Source organism: Hemitrygon akajei, chromosome 14 (genome assembly GCF_048418815.1).
Source record: "Hemitrygon akajei chromosome 14, sHemAka1.3, whole genome shotgun sequence".
NCBI classification, from domain to species: Eukaryota; Metazoa; Chordata; class Chondrichthyes; order Myliobatiformes; family Dasyatidae; genus Hemitrygon; species Hemitrygon akajei.
Genome location: NC_133137.1, coordinates 51,736,776 through 51,761,658, shown reverse-complemented (window position 1 = coordinate 51,761,658; position 24,883 = coordinate 51,736,776). Strand labels below are relative to the sequence as shown.

The window sequence follows — 24,883 nt, the reverse complement described above, 5'->3', positions numbered from 1 at the left end:
GCTACAGAAGGACTTAGACAGATTTGAAGAATGGGCAATGAAGTGATAGATGGAATACAGTGTTCAGAGCAGTTTGGTCATGTGCTTTGGTGGAAGAAATTAAAAGATTGATTATTTTCTAAATGGACAGAAAATACAAAAAGCTGAGGCGCTAAGGGACTTTAGAGTCTTTGTGCAGGATTCCCTAAAGGTTAATTTTCAGATTGAATCGGTCATAAGGAAAGCAAATGCGATGTTAGCACTCATTTCAAGAGGTCAAGAAACATCATGTGTTGTCCCAGTACCCACGAAGGGCCAACCAAAAGTCTTGAGTGGCTACCGTCCGGTGACCCTGACCTCACATATCATGATGACCCTAAAGGGGCTGGTTCTGGCTCACCTTCGACTCCTGGCCAGATCAACCCTCGATCCCCTGCAGTTTGCCTACCAGGGGCACAATGGAGTCGATGACGCTGTCATCTACCTGCTGAACAGAGTCTACTCCCATATGGCTAAGCAGGGCAGCAGTGTGGTTTGTTGATTTCTCAAGTGCTTTCAATACCATATATCATTGCTGGGGGAGAAGCTCTGTTCAATGCAGGCTGGCCATTGCATCCTGGATAACGGACTACCTGACTGGCAGACCACAGTTCGTGCGAGTTCAGAGGTATGTGTCAGACATGGCTATAAGCAGCACTGGGGCCCCACAGGGGACTGTATTGGCTTCCTTCCTGTTTACACTGTATACCTCCACTTTAGATACAACACTGTGTTATGTCATCTACAGAAGTTCTTTGATGACTCAGCAATAGTTGGGTGTATAAAGGGAGGATGGATGCAGGGCCCTGGTAGAGGACTTTGTCAAATGGTGCAACCTGAATCATCTGCAGCTCAACATCAGTAAGAGAAATGAAAAGGTGAAGGACTTTAGGAAGACTAAGCCTGCACTGCTCCTTGTTACTATTGATGGTGAGGACATGGATATGGCCTGTTACTATTGATGGTGAGGACATGGATATGGCCTGTTACTATTGATGGTGAGGACCTACAAGTACCTGGGAGTGCACTTGGATAACAGACTTGTGTGCTGCACCAACACTGAGGCTGTGTATAAGAAGGGCCAGAATCGTGTCTACATCCTTAGGAGACTGAGGTCCTTTGGACTATGTAGGCCTCTCCTTCACATGTTCTACCAGTCTGTTGTCTCCAGTACAATCTTCTATGTGGTGATGTGCTGGGGCAATGGCATGAACATGGGTGATGCTAACAGGCTCAATAAAACTGATTAGAATGGCTGGCTCTGTTATAGGAGTCAAACTGGACACACTGGAGGCTGTGGTAGAATAAAGGACCTTACGGAAAATCCTGGCAATTCTGGACAATGTTTCTCACTCTCTGCATGCCACCTTGGTTGAACAGAGGAACACTTATAGTAATAGACTAAGATATCTGTGTTGCTCCAAAGAGCGTTACACGAGGTAATTTTTACCCATGGCCATTAGGATCTCTGATGAGTCCACCTATAGCCGGGGAAGTGATGATCCTCTCCTGTTAGACTGTTTCAGGTAATTTATTTTTTATTCTTTCTTACTTCTCTTCTAATATTTGTATATCTGTGCACTTGTAATGCTACTGAGAAACTGTCATTTCCTTTGGGATCAATAAAGTAGTTATCTATGTATTTATCTATAAAAGCAAGGATATAATGTTGAGACTTTATAAAGCACGGGTGAGGCCTCACTTGGAGTACTGAGAGCAGTTCTGCACCCCTTATCTTAGAAAGGATGTGCTGAAACTGGAGATGGCTCAAAAGAGATTCACAAAAATGATTCCTGGATATGAAGAGCATTTGATGGCTCTGGGCCTGTTTTCACTAGAATTCAGAAGAATGAGGGGTGACCTCACTGAAACCTATCATATGATGAAAGGTCTTGATAGAGTGGATGAGGAGAGTCTAATACCAGAGGACACATTGAGGGATTGAGGGGTGTCCTTTTAGAGTGGAGATGAGACGGAATTTCTTTAGCCAGAGTGGTGAATCTGTGGAATTTTTTTTTGCCACAAACAGCTGTAGAGACCAAGCCTTTATGCATATTTAAGGCAGAGGTTGATAGATTCTTGATTGGTCAGGGAATGAAGGGATACGGGGAGAAGACATGAGATCGAGCTGAGAGGAACATTGGATCACCCATGATGAAATGGCAGAGCAAAATGGCCCAATTCTGCTCTTACCATCAGAGAGGAGATACAGAGCATGAAGCTACACATGTGACATTTTGGGACAGCTTCTTCCTCTCTCAGATTTCTGAATATCCATGAACCATGAACACCAACTTATTATTTTTGTTATTTTTGGACTTTTTTTGTAAACTTCTTAATGTAACTTAAAGTAATTTTTTATGCACTGTAGTGTACTACCCCTGCAAAACCAAACATTTCACAACATATATCAGTGATAATAAACCTATTTCTGATTCTCTCTTATTTTAGTGCCAAGCAAGCAAAGCCAGCACAAAGATTGCTCAGAGTGCAGGGCATAGCATGAGTGACTTCACAGGAAGTAGATGATTGCATTCTCCATACCCCAAGCTACAAACGAATCCTCTCCCTCCCTGTCAGTGAAGGTTAACGTCTAGGTCATGATGTTCTGCATTGTCTCCACTGTGTGTCCAGCCAACTTCAGGATGCTCCTCCTTCATTTTACCTCCTCTTCCCCATGGTTTCTAATGCAACATGCAGAATGGACATGACCCTGCTCTTCCCTTCAGGGTGAAGTTTTCTCTCTTTGTATTCATATTTCAGAATCATGTTTCAGACACTTTGCTTTATAGTCACCAAGTAGTGTTTTACAGGTAAGGCCTGGTGGTTTTCCATTTTTCAGAGTGAATGCAAAGTCACCTTCCCATTATAACTTCTATTTCCCAGGATGGAAATGGCTAATATGAGAGGGTATAATTTGACGCTGGTTGGAGGAGAGTGTAGGGAGAATGTCAGAGGTAGGTTTCTTCCACAGAAAGTGGTAGCTGCATGGAATATGTAAACAGTGGTGGTGGTGGTGAAGGCAAATAGATTAAGAACATTTAAGAGACTCTTAAGTAGGCACATGGCTGAAAGGAAAATAAAGGGTTATGTGGGATGTGGGATGGAGGGTTAGATTTATCTTGAAGTAAATTAAAAGGTTGGCACAAACTCATGAACTGAAGGGTCTGTACTGTTCTATGTTCTATTCATCTCTTGCTTGGTTCCAACATTTGGTTTGGTAGGTGCCAACGGTGTGGGCTGGCACTGGTTTGAGTTCTGAGCAGACGGCCTGAACGGGGACTGCTGTCTGCATTTCAGTCAACCTGTGTGGCCTAGCTGCCCACCAGGATCCCTCACCTGCTTCCAGAGCAGATCTACTATACCCCTCGATAATGGCAGGGTAGTATAGAATTTAGCATAATGTTTTACAACACCGGTTCAATTCCTGCTGCAGTCTGTGAGGAGTTTATACATTCTCCCCGTAACAGTGTGGGCTTCAATCAGTTGCTCTAGTTTTCTCCTACATCCTAAAGATGTACAGGTTACTAGGTTAGTTGGTCACGTAGGTGTAATTGGATGGTGTGAGCTTGTTGGGTCACTAGGGCCTGTAACTGTGTAGTATCTTTAAATAAAAAATAAAACAAAAAACTTCTCCTTTTATTGTGGGAGAGTATCGTTCACACATTTTAGACACCATTCCCATTTGCTGTTGAAAATTATTATTTGTCTCTCCTTATCTCATTCCAGTGTCTAAAAGAAGGCTTTGAATTACGATGAATCCTTCATAAATGGTCTACAGTGACACTTATTTTCCACATAACCTTTCTCCCACTTCTCCCACCTCTTAGTCCGACCCCAAATTCCCCTGTTCTCTTCATCATTCTAAATTAAACATCTTCCAAGAAAATCATTACATTTATTAGCTGATGACTTTTTAATCCTTTGTGCATATATCCCAGATGTTAAATTTCAGTGACAGCTTCCCAGACCCCAGGCCAGGGAGTCCTGCAGACTTCGACTAATGTCTCACTTTCCTTCTTCAATATTTTTTGGCTGCTTAACCACTCTGCAAATGATCTCAAATCTCCAACCCCCCAACCACATGCTTCATGTGGGAGTTCCTATAAAAACAATAACTATTCTAGTCATCACTGAGTGGGGTACACCACTGACCTCTAGCCTGCTTTTCAGCTCGTTCGTGTGCTGCTGACTCTTCTGCTGTTCACAGTTCAATTTGTTCACAAGGGCAACTTTGTTTTCCTCCTCGGAGAGCACCTGTAAAAGAACAGGAAAAAAGAGGTCTATGCAAAGCTAGATCAAACTATTTTTAAGTTCCATTTTAAGCAATTCATGATGAAAGAATAGTCTGGTAGGTGTTTGACTTTAATTGTGTTCCAAAACAGTCATATTTCACCGCTGTGCTCTGCCATTTACTAAAAAGGCCCAGATGCTGCTGCACAATATCTCTTGATCTTGTTTTGTCATGCTCTGCATTGGGCCTTCTTCAATGAAATCAATCCTGTCATAACACTGAACGTAAAACCACACCCTGAGCTCTTAAACTGTGCAATGTAACTCATCTGCCAAACTGGGCTGTGGTGATTATCATTCCACTGAGCCCCACTCCCGCTGTGGTGTTTCGTTAATCCTTTATAACATTAGAATGAGGGGAGTGAAGGGAGATTTGATAGAGGTGCGCCAAATTATCAGGGTAAATGCAAGCAGGCTTTTTCCACTCAGGCTCTGGGTGAGACTAGGTCATGGGTTAAGGGTGAAAGGTGAAAAGTTTAACATAAGGGGAGCTTTGCCGCTCAGAGGGCAGTAAGAGTGTGGGATGAACTGCCAGAAGTGGTGGATGCAGAGCCCGTTTCAACATTTACGAGAAATTTGGATAAGTACGTTGATGGGAGGGATATGAAGGGCTTTGGTCCAGGAGCAGGTCAATGGGACTAGGCAGAACAATAATTTGGAACGGACAAGTTGGGCTACTGCTGCGCTGGAGTGTTCTGCGACTCTATTTAGTTTAGTACTGCTTTAACTTTCCAAATTGTGTGTAACCTGCAACAGCCTGTTCTTCCAGGATTTGGGTTTTTGCTGGGAATGCTGCCATTCCCAACCATAGCCCCGAATACTCTCACAAACTCAAGCACACTTGAACATGCATTAATAAAGCCGAACCTGAAACAACCTGCCACTGAGGTGCTTATTTCTAATGATTCAGAAGCCCGTGAACGCAGGCAGCACGGTGTTGCAGCTACAAGAGCTGCTCTGCTGCGTGGCAATCCTGACTTCCGGTGCTGTCTGTGTGGAGTTTGCACGTTCACCCTGTAACTATGTGGGTTTCCTCCGGGTTTTTCCGGTCTCTTCCCACATTACAAAGATGTGTGGATTGCTCGAATAAGTAATGGAGCATTACAGCAAGAACAGGCCCTTCAGCCCACAATGTTGTGCTGTCCTTTTAACCTACTTTAAGATCAATCTAACCTTCCCTCCTACATAGCCCTCCATTTTTTAATCAGCGACGTGTCTACCTAAGAATTTCTTATATGTCCTTAACGTATCTACCTCTACCACCACCCCTGGTAGTGTGTACCGTGTACCCACCACTCACTATGTGTAAAAAAAATCTATCTCTGACATCTCCAATCCTCCAATTATCTTAAAATTATACTTCTTTGTATTAACCTGTTCCACCCTGCAAAGAAGACTCTGGCTTTCCACGTGATCAATGCAAGAAAAAGCCTAACTCACTCAATCTATCTTCAAAAGACATGCTCTCTAGTCCAAACAGCATCATAGTAAATTTCCTCTGCAACCCCTCTAAAGCTTTTCCACATTCTTCCTCTGAGGTGACCAGAACTGAACACAAGATTCCAAGTGTGGTCAATTCATTGGAGTAAGATGTTGTGTTGGTGGTTGGTAGAATGTGGAGAGAGCTGAGAGGAATGTGGAGTGAATATAATTGGACTAGTGTCAGATTAAGTGTAAATGAGTGGTTGACGGCCAGCAATGACATGATGAGCTGAAGGATATCCTTTTATAATGTCTGACAGCCTGACTGAGATATAGACACATGAGAGAATGCAGATCTTGGTATCTTGAGCAAAAGCCTGCTGGAGGAACTCAGCAGGCCAAGCAACATCTGTGAGAGGAAAGGAACTGTTGATATTTCAAGTTAAAACTCTTCGTTAGGATTGACGCAAGGCTTCAACCCAAAACGAACCCCCACAGTTGCTGCACAACCCACTGAGCTCCTCCAGCAGACTGTTTAATGACCAAGATATAAACTGACTCCTGTAAGCAGCATTCCAGGACCGTTACACTTCATCTGTGAATTAGTTTGTATTCTTTCATGAGATGCCTCAGTTGATTATCTCCTATCAAATGAAACCACAGTTACTGAGTAAGAACTCAAATAAACTGGGCAGGCATAGTAACGCAGCAGTTAGCACAATGCTTTACAATATGCCAGATGTAAGATTGAGGTTCAATCGCCGCCACAGTCTGTAAGGCGTTTATATATTCTCCCCATGACGTCTAAGTTTCCTCTGAGTGCTCCAATTTCCTCCCACTTTCCAAAGACATACGGTTAGGCTTAGTGATTTGTGGAGTGCTGGGTTAGTGAATTGCGGGCGTGCCGGGTTAGTGAATTGTGGGCGTGCCGGGTTAGTGATTTGTGGGAGTGCCGGGTTGGTGATTTGTGGGAGTGCCGGGTTGGTGATTTGTGGGAGTGCCGGGTTAGTGATTTGTGGGAGTGCCGGGTTAGTGATTTGTGGGAGTGCCGGGTTAGTGACTTGTGGGAGTGCCGGGTTAGTGATTTGTGGGAGTGCTGGGTTAGTGAATTGTGGGAGTGCGGGGTTAGTGAATTGTGGGAGTGCGGGGTTAGTGATTTGTGGGAGTGCCGGGTTGGTGATTTGTGGGAGTGCCGGGTTGGTGAATTGTGGGAGTGCCGGGTTAGTGATTTGTGGGAGTGCCGGGTTAGTGATTTGTGGGAGTGCCGGGTTAGTGATTTGTGGGAGTGCCGGGTTAGTGACTTGTGGGAGTGCCGGGTTAGTGATTTGTGGGAGTGCTGGGTTAGTGAATTGTGGGAGTGCGGGGTTAGTGATTTGTGGGAGTGCCGGGTTAGTGATTTGTGGGAGTGCCGGGTTAGTGAATTGTGGGCGTGCCGGGTTAGTGAATTGCGGGCACGCTGGGTTAGTGATTTGTGGGAGTGCCGGGTTAGTGATTTGTGGGAGTGCGGGGTTAGTGAATTGTGGGAGTGCGGGGTTAGTGATTTGTGGGAGTGCCGGGTTAGTGATTTGTGGGAGTGCCGGGTTAGTGAATTGTGGGCGTGCCGGGTTAGTGATTTGTGGGAGTGCCGGGTTAGTGATTTGTGGGAGTGCCGGGTTAGTGATTTGTGGGAGTGCCGGGTTAGTGAATTGTGGGCGTACCGGGTTAGTGAATTGTGGGAGTGCCGGGTTAGTGATTTGTGGGAGTGCCGGGTTAGTGATTTGTGGGAGTGCCGGGTTAGTGAATTGCGGGCGTGCTGGGTTAGTGATTTGTGGGAGTGCCGGGTTAGTGAATTGTGGGAGTGCCGGGTTAGTGATTTGTGGGAGTGCCGGGTTAGTGAATTGTGGGAGTGCCGGGTTAGTGAATTGTGGGAGTGCCGGGTTAGTGATTTGTGGGAGTGCCGGGTTAGTGATTTGTGGGAGTGCCGGGTTAGTGATTTGTGGGAGTGCCGGGTTAGTGAATTGTGGGCGTGCCGGGTTAGTGAATTGTGGGAGTGCCGGGTTAGTGATTTGTGGGAGTGCCGGGTTAGTGATTTGTGGGAGTGCCGGGTTAGTGATTTGTGGGAGTGCCGGGTTAGTGAATTGCGGGCGTGCTGGGTTAGTGATTTGTGGGAGTGCCGGGTTAGTGAATTGTGGGAGTGCCGGGTTAGTGATTTGTGGGAGTGCCGGGTTAGTGAATTGTGGGAGTGCCGGGTTAGTGAATTGTGGGAGTGCCGGGTTAGTGATTTGTGGGAGTGCCGGGTTAGTGAATTGTGGGAGTGCCGGGTTAGTGATTTGTTGGAGTGCCGGGTTAGTGATTTGTGGGAGTGCCGGGTTAGTGATCTGTGGGAGTGCTGGGTTAGTGATTTGTGGGAGTGCCGGGTTAGTGAATTGTGGGAGTGCTGGGTTAGTGAATTGTGGGCGTGCCGGGTTAGTGATTTGTTGGAGTGCCGGGTTAGTGAATTGTGGGAGTGCCGGGTTAGTGATTTGTTGGAGTGCCGGGTTAGTGATTTGTTGGAGTGCCGGGTTAGTGAATTGTGGGAGTGCCAGGTTAGTGATTTGTGGGAGTGCCGGGTTAGTGATTTGTGGGAGTGCCGGGTTAGTGAATTGTGGGAGTGCTGGGTTAGTGAATTGTGGGCGTGCCGGGTTAGTGATTTCCGGGAATGCGGGCATGCTGGGTTAGTGAATTGTGGGAATGCTGGGTTGGTGAATTGCGGGCATGCTGGGTTAGTGAATTGCGGGCACGCTGGGTTAGTGATTTGTGGGAATGCTGGGTTAGTGAATTGTGGGAATGCTGGGTTGGTGAATTGTGGGCATGCTGGGTTAGTGATTTGTGGGAGTGCCGGGTTAGTGATTTGTGGGAGTGCCGGGTTAGTGAATTGTGGGCGTGCCGGGTTAGTGAATTGTGGGAGTGCCGGGTTAGTGATTTGTGGGAGTGCCGGGTTAGTGATTTGTGGGAGTGCCGGGTTAGTGATTTGTGGGCGTGCCGGGTTAGTGAATTGTGGGCGTGCTGGGTTAGTGAATTGCGGGCACGCTGGGTTAGTGATTTGTGGGAGTGCCGGGTTAGTGATTTGTGGGTGTGCCGGGTTAGTGAATTGTGGGAGTGCCGGGTTAGTGATTTGTGGGAGTGCCGGGTTAGTGAATTGTGGGAGTGCCGGGTTAGTGATTTGTTGGAGTGCCGGGTTAGTGAATTGTGGGAGTGCCGGGTTAGTGATTTGTTGGAGTGCCGGGTTAGTGATTTGTGGGAGTGCCGGGTTAGTGAATTGTGGGATTGCCGGGTTAGTGATTTGTGGGAGTGCCGGGTTAGTGATTTGTGGGAGTGCCGGGTTAGTGAATTGTGGGAGTGCTGGGTTAGTGAATTGTGGGCGTGCCGGGTTAGTGATTTCCGGGAATGCGGGCATGCTGGGTTAGTGAATTGTGGGAATGCTGGGTTGGTGAATTGCGGGCATGCTGGGTTAGTGAATTGCGGGCACGCTGGGTTAGTGATTTGTGGGAATGCTGGGTTAGTGAATTGTGGGAATGCTGGGTTGGTGAATTGTGGGCATGCTGGGTTAGTGATTTGTGGGAGTGCCGGGTTAGTGATTTGTGGGAGTGCCGGGTTAGTGAATTGTGGGCGTGCCGGGTTAGTGAATTGTGGGAGTGCCGGGTTAGTGATTTGTGGGAGTGCCGGGTTAGTGATTTGTGGGAGTGCCGGGTTAGTGATTTGTGGGCGTGCCGGGTTAGTGAATTGTGGGCGTGCTGGGTTAGTGAATTGTGGGAGTGCCGGGTTAGTGAATTGTGGGAATGCCGGGTTAGTGAATTGTGGGAATGCTGGGTTAGTGAATTGTGGGAGTGCTGGGTTAGTGATTTGTGGGAGTGCTGGGTTGGTGAATTGTGGGAGTGCCGGGTTAGTGATTTGTGGGAGTGCCGGGTTAGTGATTTGTGGGAGTGCCGGGTTAGAGATTTGTGGGAGTGCCGGGTTAGTGAATTGTGGGAATGCTGGGTTAGTGAATTGTGGGAATGCTGGGTTAGTGAATTGTGGGCGTGCTGGGTTGGTGAATTGTGGGAGTGCCGGGTTAGTAATTTGCGAGCGTGCTGCGTTAGTGATTTGTGGGAGTGCCGGGTTAGTGATTTGCGGGCGTGCTGGGTTAGTGAATTGTGGGTGTGCCGGGTTAGTGATTTGTGGGAGTGCTGGGTTAGTGATTTGTGGGAGTGCCGGGTTAGTGATTTGCGGGAGTGCCGGGTTAGTGATTTGCGGGAGTGCCGGGTTAGTGATTTGTGGGAGTGCCGGGTTAGTGAATTGTGGGAGTGCCGGGTTAGTGATTTGCGGGAGTGCCGGGTTAGTGATTTGTGGGAGTGCCGGGTTAGTGATTTGTGGGAGTGCCGGGTTAGTGATTTGTGGGAGTGCCGGGTTAGTGATTTGTGGGCGTGCCGGGTTAGTGAATTGTGGGCGTGCTGGGTTAGTGAATTGCGGGCACGCTGGGTTAGTGATTTGTGGGAGTGCCGGGTTAGTGATTTGTGGGTGTGCCGGGTTAGTGAATTGTGGGAGTGCCGGGTTAGTGATTTGTGGGAGTGCCGGGTTAGTGACTTGTGGGAGTGCTGGGTTAGTGAATTGTGGGCGTGCCGGGTTAGTGAATTGTGGGAGTGCCGGGTTAGTGATTTGTGGGAGTGCCGGGTTAGTGATTTGTGGGAGTGCCGGGTTAGTGATTTGTGGGCGTGCCGGGTTAGTGAATTGTGGGCGTGCTGGGTTAGTGAATTGCGGGCACGCTGGGTTAGTGATTTGTGGGAGTGCCGGGTTAGTGATTTGTGGGTGTGCCGGGTTAGTGAATTGTGGGAGTGCCGGGTTAGTGATTTGTGGGAGTGCCGGGTTAGTGACTTGTGGGAGTGCTGGGTTAGTGAATTGTGGGAGTGCCGGGTTAGTGAATTGTGGGAGTGCCGGGTTAGTGAATTGTGGGAGTGCCGGGTTAGTGATTTGTGGGAGTGCCGGGTTAGTGATTTGTGGGAGTGCCGGGTTAGTGATTTGTGGGAGTGCCGGGTTAGTGAATTGCGGGCGTGCTGGGTTAGTGATTTGTGGGAGTGCCGGGTTAGTGAATTGTGGGAGTGCCGGGTTAGTGATTTGTGGGAGTGCCGGGTTAGTGAATTGTGGGAGTGCCGGGTTAGTGATTTGTGGGAGTGCCGGGTTAGTGAATTGTGGGGAGTGCCGGGTTAGTGATTTGTTGGAGTGCCGGGTTAGTGATTTGTGGGAGTGCCGGGTTAGTGATCTGTGGGAGTGCCGGGTTAGTGATCTGTGGGAGTGCCGGGTTAGTGAATTGTGGGAGTGCTGGGTTAGTGAATTGTGGGCGTGCCGGGTTAGTGATTTGTTGGAGTGCCGGGTTAGTGAATTGTGGGAGTGCCGGGTTAGTGATTTGTTGGAGTGCCGGGTTAGTGATTTGTTGGAGTGCCGGGTTAGTGAATTGTGGGAGTGCCGGGTTAGTGATTTGTGGGAGTGCCGGGTTAGTGATTTGTGGGAGTGCCGGGTTAGTGATTTGTGGGAGTGCCGGGTTAGTGATTTGTGGGCGTGCCGGGTTAGTGAATTGTGGGCGTGCTGGGTTAGTGAATTGCGGGCACGCTGGGTTAGTGATTTGTGGGAGTGCCGGGTTAGTGATTTGTGGGTGTGCCGGGTTAGTGAATTGTGGGAGTGCCGGGTTAGTGATTTGTGGGAGTGCCGGGTTAGTGACTTGTGGGAGTGCTGGGTTAGTGAATTGTGGGAGTGCCGGGTTAGTGAATTGTGGGAGTGCCGGGTTAGTGAATTGTGGGAGTGCCGGGTTAGTGATTTGTGGGAGTGCCGGGTTAGTGATTTGTGGGAGTGCCGGGTTAGTGATTTGTGGGAGTGCCGGGTTAGTGATTTGTGGGAGTGCCGGGTTAGTGAATTGCGGGCGTGCTGGGTTAGTGATTTGTGGGAGTGCCGGGTTAGTGAATTGTGGGAGTGCCGGGTTAGTGATTTGTGGGAGTGCCGGGTTAGTGAATTGTGGGAGTGCCGGGTTAGTGATTTGTGGGAGTGCCGGGTTAGTGAATTGTGGGAGTGCCGGGTTAGTGATTTGTTGGAGTGCCGGGTTAGTGATTTGTGGGAGTGCCGGGTTAGTGATCTGTGGGAGTGCCGGGTTAGTGATCTGTGGGAGTGCCGGGTTAGTGAATTGTGGGAGTGCTGGGTTAGTGAATTGTGGGCGTGCCGGGTTAGTGATTTGTTGGAGTGCCGGGTTAGTGAATTGTGGGAGTGCCGGGTTAGTGATTTGTTGGAGTGCCGGGTTAGTGATTTGTTGGAGTGCCGGGTTAGTGAATTGTGGGAGTGCCGGGTTAGTGATTTGTGGGAGTGCCGGGTTAGTGATTTGTGGGAGTGCCGGGTTAGTGATTTGTGGGAGTGCCGGGTTAGTGATTTGTGGGTGTGCCGGGTTAGTGAATTGTGGGAGTGCCGGGTTAGTGATTTGTGGGAGTGCTGGGTTAGTGACTTGTGGGAGTGCTGGGTTAGTGAATTGTGGGAGTGCCGGGTTAGTGATTTGTGGGAGTGCCGGGTTAGTGATTTGAGGGAGTGCCGGGTTAGTGATTTGCGGGAGTGCCGGGTTAGTGATTTGCGGGAGTGCCGGGTTAGTGATTTGTGGGAGTGCCGGGTTAGTGAATTGTGGGAGTGCCGGGTTAGTGATTTGTGGGAGTGCCGGGTTAGTGAATTGTGGGAGTGCCGGGTTAGTGAATTGTGGGAGTGCCGGGTTAGTGATTTGTGGGAGTGCCGGGTTCGTGATTTGTGGGAGTGCCGGGTTAGTGATTTGTGGGAGTGCCGGGTTAGTGAATTGCGGGCGTGCCGGGTTAGTGATTTGTGGGTGTGCCGGGTTAGTGAATTGTGGGAGTGCCGGGTTAGTGATATGTGGGAGTGCCGGGTTAGTGAATTGTGGGAGTGCCGGGTTAGTGATTTGTGGGAGTGCCGGGTTAGTGATTTGAGGGAGTGCCGGGTTAGTGATTTGCGGGAGTGCCGGGTTAGTGATTTGCGGGAGTGCCGGGTTAGTGATTTGTGGGAGTGCCGGGTTAGTGAATTGTGGGAGTGCCGGGTTAGTGATTTGTGGGAGTGCCGGGTTAGTGAATTGTGGGAGTGCCGGGTTAGTGAATTGTGGGAGTGCCGGGTTAGTGATTTGTGGGAGTGCCGGGTTAGTGATTTGTGGGAGTGCCGGGTTAGTGATTTGTGGGAGTGCCGGGTTAGTGAATTGCGGGCGTGCCGGGTTAGTGATTTGTGGGTGTGCCGGGTTAGTGAATTGTGGGAGTGCCGGGTTAGTGATTTGTGGGAGTGCCGGGTTAGTGAATTGTGGGAGTGCCGGGTTAGTGAATTGTGGGAGTGCCGGGTTAGTGATTTGTGGGAGTGCCGGGTTAGTGATTTGTGGGAGTGCCGGGTTAGTGATTTGTGGGAGTGCTGGGTTAGTGAATTGTGGGCGTGCCGGGTTAGTGATTTGTTGGAGTGCCGGGTTAGTGAATTGTGGGAGTGCCGGGTTAGTGATTTGTTGGAGTGCCGGGTTAGTGATTTGTTGGAGTGCCGGGTTAGTGAATTGTGGGAGTGCCGGGTTAGTGATTTGTGGGAGTGCCGGGTTAGTGAATTGTGGGAGTGCTGGGTTAGTGAATTGTGGGCGTGCCGGGTTAGTGATTTGTTGGAGTGCCGGGTTAGTGAATTGTGGGAGTGCCGGGTTAGTGATTTGTTGGAGTGCCGGGTTAGTGATTTGTTGGAGTGCCGGGTTAGTGAATTGTGGGAGTGCCGGGTTAGTGATTTGTGGGAGTGCCGGGTTAGTGATTTGTGGGAGTGCCGGGTTAGTGAATTGTGGGAGTGCTGGGTTAGTGAATTGTGGGCGTGCCGGGTTAGTGATTTCCGGGAATGCGGGCATGCTGGGTTAGTGAATTGTGGGAATGCTGGGTTGGTGAATTGCGGGCATGCTGGGTTAGTGAATTGCGGGCACGCTGGGTTAGTGATTTGTGGGAATGCTGGGTTAGTGAATTGTGGGAATGCTGGGTTGGTGAATTGTGGGCATGCTGGGTTAGTGAATTGTGGGAATGCTGGGTTAGTGAATTGTGGGCGTGCTGGGTTGGTGAATTGTGGGAGTGCCGGGTTAGTGATTTGCGGGCGTGCTGGGTTAGTGATTTGTGGGAGTGCCGGGTTAGTGATTTGTGGGAGTGCTGGGTTAGTGAATTGTGGGAGTGCCGGGTTAGTGATTTGTGGGAGTGCCGGGTTAGTGATTTGTGGGCGTGCTGGGTTAGTGATTTGTGGGAGTGCCGGGTTAGTGATTTGTGGGAGTGCCGGGTTAGTGATTTGTGGGAGTGCCGGGTTAGTGATTTGTGGGAGTGCCAGGTTAGTGAATTGTGGGAGTGCCGGGTTAGTGATTTGTTGGAGTGCCGGGTTAGTGATTTGTGGGAGTGCCGGGTTAGTGATCTGTGGGAGTGCTGGGTTAGTGATTTGTGGGAGTGCCGGGTTAGTGAATTGTGGGAGTGCTGGGTTAGTGAATTGTGGGCGTGCCGGGTTAGTGATTTGTTGGAGTGCCGGGTTAGTGAATTGTGGGAGTGCCGGGTTAGTGATTTGTTGGAGTGCCGGGTTAGTGATTTGTTGGAGTGCCGGGTTAGTGAATTGTGGGAGTGCCGGGTTAGTGATTTGTGGGAGTGCCGGGTTAGTGATTTGTGGGAGTGCCGGGTTAGTGAATTGTGGGAGTGCTGGGTTAGTGAATTGTGGGCGTGCCGGGTTAGTGATTTCCGGGAATGCGGGCATGCTGGGTTAGTGAATTGTGGGAATGCTGGGTTGGTGAATTGCGGGCATGCTGGGTTAGTGAATTGCGGGCACGCTGGGTTAGTGATTTGTGGGAATGCTGGGTTAGTGAATTGTGGGAATGCTGGGTTGGTGAATTGTGGGCATGCTGGGTTAGTGAATTGTGGGAATGCTGGGTTAGTGAATTGTGGGCGTGCTGGGTTGGTGAATTGTGGGAGTGCCGGGTTAGTGATTTGCGGGCGTGCTGGGTTAGTGATTTGTGGGAGTGCCGGGTTAGTGATTTGCGGGAGTGCCGGGTTAGTGATTTGCGGGCGTGCCGGGTTAGTGATTTGTGGGAGTGCTGGGTTAGTGAATTGTGGGAGTGCCGGGTTAGTGATTTGTGGGAGTGCCGGGTTAGTGATTTGTGGGCGTGCTGGGTTAGTGATTTGTGGGAGTGCCGGGTTAGTGATTTGTGGGAGTGCCGGGTTAGTGATTTGTGGGAGTGCCGGGTTAGTGATTTGTGGGAGTGCCGGGTTAGTGAATTGTGGGAGTGCCGGGTTAGTGATTTGTGGGAGTGCCGGGTTAGTGAATTGTGGGAGTGCCGGGTTAGTGATTTGTGGGAGTGCCGGGTTAGTGATTTGTGGGAGTGCCGGGTTAGTGATTTGTGGGAGTGCCGGGTTAGTGAATTGTGGGAATGCCGGGTTAGTGAATTGTGGGAATGCTGGGTTAGTGAATTGTGGGAGTGCTGGGTTAGTGATTTGTGGGAGTGCTGGGTTGGTGAATTGTGGGAGTGCCGGGTTAGTGATTTGTGGGAGTGCCGGGTTAGTGATTTGTGGGAGTGCCGGGTTAGAGATTTGTGGGAGTGCCGGGTTAGTGAATTGTGGGAATGCTGGGTTACTGAATTGTGGGAATGCTGGGTTAGTGAATTGTGGGCGTGCTGGGTTGGTGAATTGTGGGAGTGCCGGGTTAGTAATTTGCGAGCGTGCTGCGTTAGTGATTTGTGGGAGTGCCGGGTTAGTGATTTGCGGGCGTGCTGGGTTAGTGAATTGTGGGTGTGCCGGGTTAGTGATTTGTGGGAGTGCCGGGTTAGTGATTTGTGGGAGTGCCGGGTTAGTGATTTTTGGGAGTGCCGGGTTAGTGATTTGTGGGCGTGCCGGGTTAGTGAATTGTGGGCGTGCTGGGTTAGTGAATTGCGGGCACGCTGGGTTAGTGATTTGTGGGAGTGCCGGGTTAGTGATTTGTGGGTGTGCCGGGTTAGTGAATTGTGGGAGTGCCGGGTTAGTGATTTGTGGGAGTGCCGGGTTAGTGACTTGTGGGAGTGCTGGGTTAGTGAATTGTGGGCGTGCCGGGTTAGTGAATTGTGGGAGTGCCGGGTTAGTGATTTGTGGGAGTGCCGGGTTAGTGATTTGTGGGAGTGCCGGGTTAGTGATTTGTGGGCGTGCCGGGTTAGTGAATTGTGGGCGTGCTGGGTTAGTGAATTGCGGGCACGCTGGGTTAGTGATTTGTGGGAGTGCCGGGTTAGTGATTTGTGGGTGTGCCGGGTTAGTGAATTGTGGGAGTGCCGGGTTAGTGATTTGTGGGAGTGCCGGGTTAGTGACTTGTGGGAGTGCTGGGTTAGTGAATTGTGGGAGTGCCGGGTTAGTGAATTGTGGGAGTGCCGGGTTAGTGAATTGTGGGAGTGCCGGGTTAGTGATTTGTGGGAGTGCCGGGTTAGTGATTTGTGGGAGTGCCGGGTTAGTGATTTGTGGGAGTGCCGGGTTAGTGAATTGCGGGCGTGCTGGGTTAGTGATTTGTGGGAGTGCCGGGTTAGTGAATTGTGGGAGTGCCGGGTTAGTGAATTGTGGGAGTGCCGGGTTAGTGATTTGTGGGAGTGCCGGGTTAGTGATTTGTGGGAGTGCCGGGTTAGTGATTTGTGGGAGTGCCGGGTTAGTGATTTGTGGGAGTGCCGGGTTAGTGAATTGCGGGCGTGCTGGGTTAGTGATTTGTGGGAGTGCCGGGTTAGTGAATTGTGGGAGTGCCGGGTTAGTGATTTGTGGGAGTGCCGGGTTAGTGAATTGTGGGAGTGCCGGGTTAGTGATTTGTGGGAGTGCCGGGTTAGTGAATTGTGGGAGTGCCGGGTTAGTGATTTGTTGGAGTGCCGGGTTAGTGATTTGTGGGAGTGCCGGGTTAGTGATCTGTGGGAGTGCCGGGTTAGTGATCTGTGGGAGTGCCGGGTTAGTGAATTGTGGGAGTGCTGGGTTAGTGAATTGTGGGCGTGCCGGGTTAGTGATTTGTTGGAGTGCCGGGTTAGTGAATTGTGGGAGTGCCGGGTTAGTGATTTGTTGGAGTGCCGGGTTAGTGATTTGTTGGAGTGCCGGGTTAGTGAATTGTGGGAGTGCCGGGTTAGTGATTTGTGGGAGTGCCGGGTTAGTGATTTGTGGGAGTGCCGGGTTAGTGATTTGTGGGAGTGCCGGGTTAGTGATTTGTGGGTGTGCCGGGTTAGTGAATTGTGGGAGTGCCGGGTTAGTGATTTGTGGGAGTGCTGGGTTAGTGACTTGTGGGAGTGCTGGGTTAGTGAATTGTGGGAGTGCCGGGTTAGTGATTTGTGGGAGTGCCGGGTTAGTGATTTGAGGGAGTGCCGGGTTAGTGATTTGCGGGAGTGCCGGGTTAGTGATTTGCGGGAGTGCCGGGTTAGTGATTTGTGGGAGTGCCGGGTTAGTGAATTGTGGGAGTGCCGGGTTAGTGATTTGTGGGAGTGCCGGGTTAGTGAATTGTGGGAGTGCCGGGTTAGTGAATTGTGGGAGTGCCGGGTTAGTGATTTGTGGGAGTGCCGGGTTAGTGATTTGTGGGAGTGCCGGGTTAGTGATTTGTGGGAGTGCCGGGTTAGTGAATTGCGGGCGTGCCGGGTTAGTGATTTGTGGGTGTGCCGGGTTAGTGAATTGTGGGAGTGCCGGGTTAGTGATTTGTGGGAGTGCCGGGTTAGTGAATTGTGGGAGTGCCGGGTTAGTGATTTGTGGGAGTGCCGGGTTAGTGATTTGAGGGAGTGCCGGGTTAGTGATTTGCGGGAGTGCCGGGTTAGTGATTTGCGGGAGTGCCGGGTTAGTGATTTGTGGGAGTGCCGGGTTAGTGAATTGTGGGAGTGCCGGGTTAGTGATTTGTGGGAGTGCCGGGTTAGTGAATTGTGGGAGTGCCGGGTTAGTGAATTGTGGGAGTGCCGGGTTAGTGATTTGTGGGAGTGCCGGGTTAGTGATTTGTGGGAGTGCCGGGTTAGTGATTTGTGGGAGTGCCGGGTTAGTGAATTGCGGGCGTGCCGGGTTAGTGATTTGTGGGTGTGCCGGGTTAGTGAATTGTGGGAGTGCCGGGTTAGTGATTTGTGGGAGTGCCGGGTTAGTGAATTGTGGGAGTGCCGGGTTAGTGAATTGTGGGAGTGCCGGGTTAGTGATTTGTGGGAGTGCCGGGTTAGTGATTTGTGGGAGTGCCGGGTTAGTGATTTGTGGGAGTGCTGGGTTAGTGAATTGTGGGCGTGCCGGGTTAGTGATTTGTTGGAGTGCCGGGTTAGTGAATTGTGGGAGTGCCGGGTTAGTGATTTGTTGGAGTGCCGGGTTAGTGATTTGTTGGAGTGCCGGGTTAGTGAATTGTGGGAGTGCCGGGTTAGTGATTTGTGGGAGTGCCGGGTTAGTGAATTGTGGGAGTGCTGGGTTAGTGAATTGTGGGCGTGCCGGGTTAGTGATTTGTTGGAGTGCCGGGTTAGTGAATTGTGGGAGTGCCGGGTTAGTGATTTGTTGGAGTGCCGGGTTAGTGATTTGTTGGAGTGCCGGGTTAGTGAATTGTGGGAGTGCCGGGTTAGTGATTTGTGGGAGTGCCGGGTTAGTGATTTGTGGGAGTGCCGGGTTAGTGAATTGTGGGAGTGCGGGGTTAGTGAATTGTGGGCGTGCCGGGTTAGTGATTTCCGGGAATGCGGGCATGCTGGGTTAGTGAATTGTGGGAATGCTGGGTTGGTGAATTGCGGGCATGCTGGGTTAGTGAATTGCGGGCACGCTGGGTTAGTGATTTGTGGGAATGCTGGGTTAGTGAATTGTGGGAATGCTGGGTTGGTGAATTGTGGGCATGCTGGGTTAGTGAATTGTGGGAATGCTGGGTTAGTGAATTGTGGGCGTGCTGGGTTGGTGAATTGTGGGAGTGCCGGGTTAGTGATTTGCGGGCGTGCTGGGTTAGTGATTTGTGGGAGTGCCGGGTTAGTGATTTGTGGGAGTGCTGGGTTAGTGAATTGTGGGAGTGCCGGGTTAGTGATTTGTGGGAGTGCCGGGTTAGTGATTTGTGGGCGTGCTGGGTTAGTGATTTGTGGGAGTGCCGGGTTAGTGATTTGTGGGAGTGCCGGGTTAGTGATTTGTGGGAGTGCCGGGTTAGTGATTTGTGGGAGTGCCAGGTTAGTGAATTGTGGGAGTGCCGGGTTAGTGATTTGTTGGAGTGCCGGGTTAGTGATTTGTGGGAGTGCCGGGTTAGTGATCTGTGGGAGTGCTGGGTTAGTGATTTGTGGGAGTGCCGGGTTAGTGAATTGTGGGAGTGCTGGGTTAGTGAATTGTGGGCGTGCCGGGTTAGTGATTTGTTGGAGTGCCGGGTTAGTGAATTGTGGGAGTGCCGGGTTAGTGATTTGTTGGAGTGCCGGGTTAGTGATTTGTTGGAGTGCCGGGTTAGTGAATTGTGGGAGTGCCGGGTTAGTGATTTGTGGGAGTGCCGGGTTAGTGATTTGTGGGAGTGCCGGGTTAGTGAATTGTGGGAGTGCTGGGTTAGTGAATTGTGGGCGTGCCGGGTTAGTGATTTCCGGGAATGCGGGCATGCTGGGTTAGTGAATTGTGGGAATGCTGGGTTGGTGAATTGCGGGCATGCTGGGTTAGTGAATTGCGGGCACGCTGGGTTAGTGATTTGTGGGAATGCTGGGTTAGTGAATTGTGGGAATGCTGGGTTGGTGAATTGTGGGCATGCTGGGTTAGTGAATTGTGGGAATGCTGGGTTAGTGAATTGTGGGCGTGCTGGGTTGGTGAATTGTGGGAGTGCCGGGTTAGTGATTTGCGGGCGTGCTGGGTTAGTGATTTGTGGGAGTGCCGGGTTAGTGATTTGTGGGAGTGCCGGGTTAGTGATTTGCGGGCGTGCCGGGTTAGTGATTTGTGGGAGTGCTGGGTTAGTGAATTGTGGGAGTGCCGGGTTAGTGATTTGTGGGAGTGCCGGGTTAGTGATTTGTGGGCGTGCTGGGTTAGTGATTTGTGGGAGTGCCGGGTTAGTGATTTGTGGGAGTGCCGGGTTAGTGATTTGTGGGAGTGCCGGGTTAGTGATTTGTGGGAGTGCCGGGTTAGTGAATTGTGGGAGTGCCGGGTTAGTGATTTGTGGGAGTGCCGGGTTAGTGAATTGTGGGAGTGCCGGGTTAGTGATTTGTGGGAGTGCCGGGTTAGTGATTTGTGGGAGTGCCGGGTTAGTGATTTGTGGGAGTGCCGGGTTAGTGAATTGTGGGAATGCCGGGTTAGTGAATTGTGGGAATGCTGGGTTAGTGAATTGTGGGAGTGCTGGGTTAGTGATTTGTGGGAGTGCTGGGTTGGTGAATTGTGGGAGTGCCGGGTTAGTGATTTGTGGGAGTGCCGGGTTAGTGATTTGTGGGAGTGCCGGGTTAGAGATTTGTGGGAGTGCCGGGTTAGTGAATTGTGGGAATGCTGGGTTAGTGAATTGTGGGAATGCTGGGTTAGTGAATTGTGGGCGTGCTGGGTTGGTGAATTGTGGGAGTGCCGGGTTAGTAATTTGCGAGCGTGCTGCGTTAGTGATTTGTGGGAGTGCCGGGTTAGTGATTTGCGGGCGTGCTGGGTTAGTGAATTGTGGGTGTGCCGGGTTAGTGATTTGTGGGAGTGCTGGGTTAGTGATTTGCGGGAGTGCCGGGTTAGTGATTTGCGGGAGTGCCGGGTTAGTGATTTGTGGGAGTGCCGGGTTAGTGATTTGTGGGTGTGCCGGGTTAGTGAATTGTGGGAGTGCCGGGTTAGTGATTTGTGGGAGTGCCGGGTTAGTGACTTGTGGGAGTGCTGGGTTAGTGAATTGTGGGCGTGCCGGGTTAGTGAATTGTGGGAGTGCCGGGTTAGTGATTTGTGGGAGTGCCGGGTTAGTGATTTGTGGGAGTGCCGGGTTAGTGATTTGTGGGCGTGCCGGGTTAGTGAATTGTGGGCGTGCTGGGTTAGTGAATTGCGGGCACGCTGGGTTAGTGATTTGTGGGAGTGCCGGGTTAGTGATTTGTGGGTGTGCCGGGTTAGTGAATTGTGGGAGTGCCGGGTTAGTGATTTGTGGGAGTGCCGGGTTAGTGACTTGTGGGAGTGCTGGGTTAGTGAATTGTGGGAGTGCCGGGTTAGTGAATTGTGGGAGTGCCGGGTTAGTGAATTGTGGGAGTGCCGGGTTAGTGATTTGTGGGAGTGCCGGGTTAGTGATTTGTGGGAGTGCCGGGTTAGTGATTTGTGGGAGTGCCGGGTTAGTGAATTGCGGGCGTGCTGGGTTAGTGATTTGTGGGAGTGCCGGGTTAGTGAATTGTGGGAGTGCCGGGTTAGTGATTTGTGGGAGTGCCGGGTTAGTGAATTGTGGGAGTGCCGGGTTAGTGATTTGTGGGAGTGCCGGGTTAGTGAATTGTGGGAGTGCCGGGTTAGTGATTTGTTGGAGTGCCGGGTTAGTGATTTGTGGGAGTGCCGGGTTAGTGATCTGTGGGAGTGCCGGGTTAGTGATCTGTGGGAGTGCCGGGTTAGTGAATTGTGGGAGTGCTGGGTTAGTGAATTGTGGGCGTGCCGGGTTAGTGATTTGTTGGAGTGCCGGGTTAGTGAATTGTGGGAGTGCCGGGTTAGTGATTTGTTGGAGTGCCGGGTTAGTGATTTGTTGGAGTGCCGGGTTAGTGAATTGTGGGAGTGCCGGGTTAGTGATTTGTGGGAGTGCCGGGTTAGTGATTTGTGGGAGTGCCGGGTTAGTGATTTGTGGGAGTGCCGGGTTAGTGATTTGTGGGTGTGCCGGGTTAGTGAATTGTGGGAGTGCCGGGTTAGTGATTTGTGGGAGTGCTGGGTTAGTGACTTGTGGGAGTGCTGGGTTAGTGAATTGTGGGAGTGCCGGGTTAGTGATTTGTGGGAGTGCCGGGTTAGTGATTTGAGGGAGTGCCGGGTTAGTGATTTGCGGGAGTGCCGGGTTAGTGATTTGCGGGAGTGCCGGGTTAGTGATTTGTGGGAGTGCCGGGTTAGTGAATTGTGGGAGTGCCGGGTTAGTGATTTGTGGGAGTGCCGGGTTAGTGAATTGTGGGAGTGCCGGGTTAGTGAATTGTGGGAGTGCCGGGTTAGTGATTTGTGGGAGTGCCGGGTTAGTGATTTGTGGGAGTGCCGGGTTAGTGATTTGTGGGAGTGCCGGGTTAGTGAATTGCGGGCGTGCCGGGTTAGTGATTTGTGGGTGTGCCGGGTTAGTGAATTGTGGGAGTGCCGGGTTAGTGATTTGTGGGAGTGCCGGGTTAGTGAATTGTGGGCGTGCCGGGTTAGTGATTTGTGGGAGTGCCGGGTTAGTGATTTGTGGGAGTGCCGGGTTAGTGATTTGTGGGAGTGCCGGGTTAGTGAATTGTGGGCGTGCCGGGTTAGTGAATTGTGGGAGTGCCGGGTTAGTGATTTGTGGGAGTGCCGGGTTAGTGATTTGTGGGAGTGCCGGGTTAGTGAATTGCGGGCGTGCTGGGTTAGTGATTTGTGGGAGTGCCGGGTTAGTGAATTGTGGGAGTGCCGGGTTAGTGATTTGTGGGAGTGCCGGGTTAGTGAATTGTGGGAGTGCCGGGTTAGTGAATTGTGGGAGTGCCGGGTTAGTGATTTGTGGGAGTGCCGGGTTAGTGATTTGTGGGAGTGCCGGGTTAGTGATTTGTGGGAGTGCCGGGTTAGTGAATTGTGGGCGTGCCGGGTTAGTGAATTGTGGGAGTGCCGGGTTAGTGATTTGTGGGAGTGCCGGGTTAGTGATTTGTGGGAGTGCCGGGTTAGTGATTTGTGGGAGTGCCGGGTTAGTGATTTGTGGGAGTGCCGGGTTAGTGAATTGCGGGCGTGCTGGGTTAGTGATTTGTGGGAGTGCCGGGTTAGTGAATTGTGGGAGTGCCGGGTTAGTGATTTGTGGGAGTGCCGGGTTAGTGAATTGTGGGAGTGCCGGGTTAGTGAATTGTGGGAGTGCCGGGTTAGTGATTTGTGGGAGTGCCGGGTTAGTGAATTGTGGGAGTGCCGGGTTAGTGATTTGTTGGAGTGCCGGGTTAGTGATTTGTGGGAGTGCCGGGTTAGTGATCTGTGGGAGTGCTGGGTTAGTGATTTGTGGGAGTGCCGGGTTAGTGAATTGTGGGAGTGCTGGGTTAGTGAATTGTGGGCGTGCCGGGTTAGTGATTTGTTGGAGTGCCGGGTTAGTGAATTGTGGGAGTGCCGGGTTAGTGATTTGTTGGAGTGCCGGGTTAGTGATTTGTTGGAGTGCCGGGTTAGTGAATTGTGGGATTGCCGGGTTAGTGATTTGTGGGAGTGCCGGGTTAGTGATTTGTGGGAGTGCCGGGTTAGTGAATTGTGGGAGTGCTGGGTTAGTGAATTGTGGGCGTGCCGGGTTAGTGATTTCCGGGAATGCGGGCATGCTGGGTTAGTGAATTGTGGGAATGCTGGGTTGGTGAATTGCGGGCATGCTGGGTTAGTGAATTGCGGGCACGCTGGGTTAGTGATTTGTGGGAATGCTGGGTTAGTGAATTGTGGGAATGCTGGGTTGGTGAATTGTGGGCATGCTGGGTTAGTGATTTGTGGGAGTGCCGGGTTAGTGATTTGTGGGAGTGCCGGGTTAGTGAATTGTGGGCGTGCCGGGTTAGTGAATTGTGGGAGTGCCGGGTTAGTGATTTGTGGGAGTGCCGGGTTAGTGATTTGTGGGAGTGCCGGGTTAGTGATTTGTGGGCGTGCCGGGTTAGTGAATTGTGGGCGTGCTGGGTTAGTGAATTGTGGGAGTGCCGGGTTAGTGAATTGTGGGAATGCCGGGTTAGTGAATTGTGGGAATGCTGGGTTAGTGAATTGTGGGAGTGCTGGGTTAGTGATTTGTGGGAGTGCTGGGTTGGTGAATTGTGGGAGTGCCGGGTTAGTGATTTGTGGGAGTGCCGGGTTAGTGATTTGTGGGAGTGCCGGGTTAGAGATTTGTGGGAGTGCCGGGTTAGTGAATTGTGGGAATGCTGGGTTAGTGAATTGTGGGAATGCTGGGTTAGTGAATTGTGGGCGTGCTGGGTTGGTGAATTGTGGGAGTGCCGGGTTAGTAATTTGCGAGCGTGCTGCGTTAGTGATTTGTGGGAGTGCCGGGTTAGTGATTTGCGGGCGTGCTGGGTTAGTGAATTGTGGGTGTGCCGGGTTAGTGATTTGTGGGAGTGCTGGGTTAGTGATTTGTGGGAGTGCCGGGTTAGTGATTTGCGGGAGTGCCGGGTTAGTGATTTGCGGGAGTGCCGGGTTAGTGATTTGTGGGAGTGCCGGGTTAGTGAATTGTGGGAGTGCCGGGTTAGTGATTTGCGGGAGTGCCGGGTTAGTGATTTGTGGGAGTGCCGGGTTAGTGATTTGTGGGAGTGCCGGGTTAGTGATTTGTGGGAGTGCCGGGTTAGTGATTTGTGGGCGTGCCGGGTTAGTGAATTGTGGGCGTGCTGGGTTAGTGAATTGCGGGCACGCTGGGTTAGTGATTTGTGGGAGTGCCGGGTTAGTGATTTGTGGGTGTGCCGGGTTAGTGAATTGTGGGAGTGCCGGGTTAGTGATTTGTGGGAGTGCCGGGTTAGTGACTTGTGGGAGTGCTGGGTTAGTGAATTGTGGGCGTGCCGGGTTAGTGAATTGTGGGAGTGCCGGGTTAGTGATTTGTGGGAGTGCCGGGTTAGTGATTTGTGGGAGTGCCGGGTTAGTGATTTGTGGGCGTGCCGGGTTAGTGAATTGTGGGCGTGCTGGGTTAGTGAATTGCGGGCACGCTGGGTTAGTGATTTGTGGGAGTGCCGGGTTAGTGATTTGTGGGTGTGCCGGGTTAGTGAATTGTGGGAGTGCCGGGTTAGTGATTTGTGGGAGTGCCGGGTTAGTGACTTGTGGGAGTGCTGGGTTAGTGAATTGTGGGAGTGCCGGGTTAGTGAATTGTGGGAGTGCCGGGTTAGTGAATTGTGGGAGTGCCGGGTTAGTGATTTGTGGGAGTGCCGGGTTAGTGATTTGTGGGAGTGCCGGGTTAGTGATTTGTGGGAGTGCCGGGTTAGTGAATTGCGGGCGTGCTGGGTTAGTGATTTGTGGGAGTGCCGGGTTAGTGAATTGTGGGAGTGCCGGGTTAGTGATTTGTGGGAGTGCCGGGTTAGTGAATTGTGGGAGTGCCGGGTTAGTGATTTGTGGGAGTGCCGGGTTAGTGAATTGTGGGAGTGCCGGGTTAGTGATTTGTTGGA

General features: G+C 51.2%; 1 protein-coding gene across 1 annotated transcript in view; it reads right to left on the bottom strand.

Moving 5' to 3' along the window:
• The window catches only part of LOC140738581 (uncharacterized), a 205,506-nt gene that overhangs the window by 86,236 nt on the left and 94,387 nt on the right, over positions 1–24,883 (bottom strand). Inside the window, exon 8 of the mRNA XM_073066055.1 lies at positions 4,174–4,275. Within this exon, the coding sequence (XP_072922156.1) occupies positions 4,174–4,275 (102 nt within the window). The remainder of the gene's footprint in view (positions 1–4,173; positions 4,276–24,883) is intronic.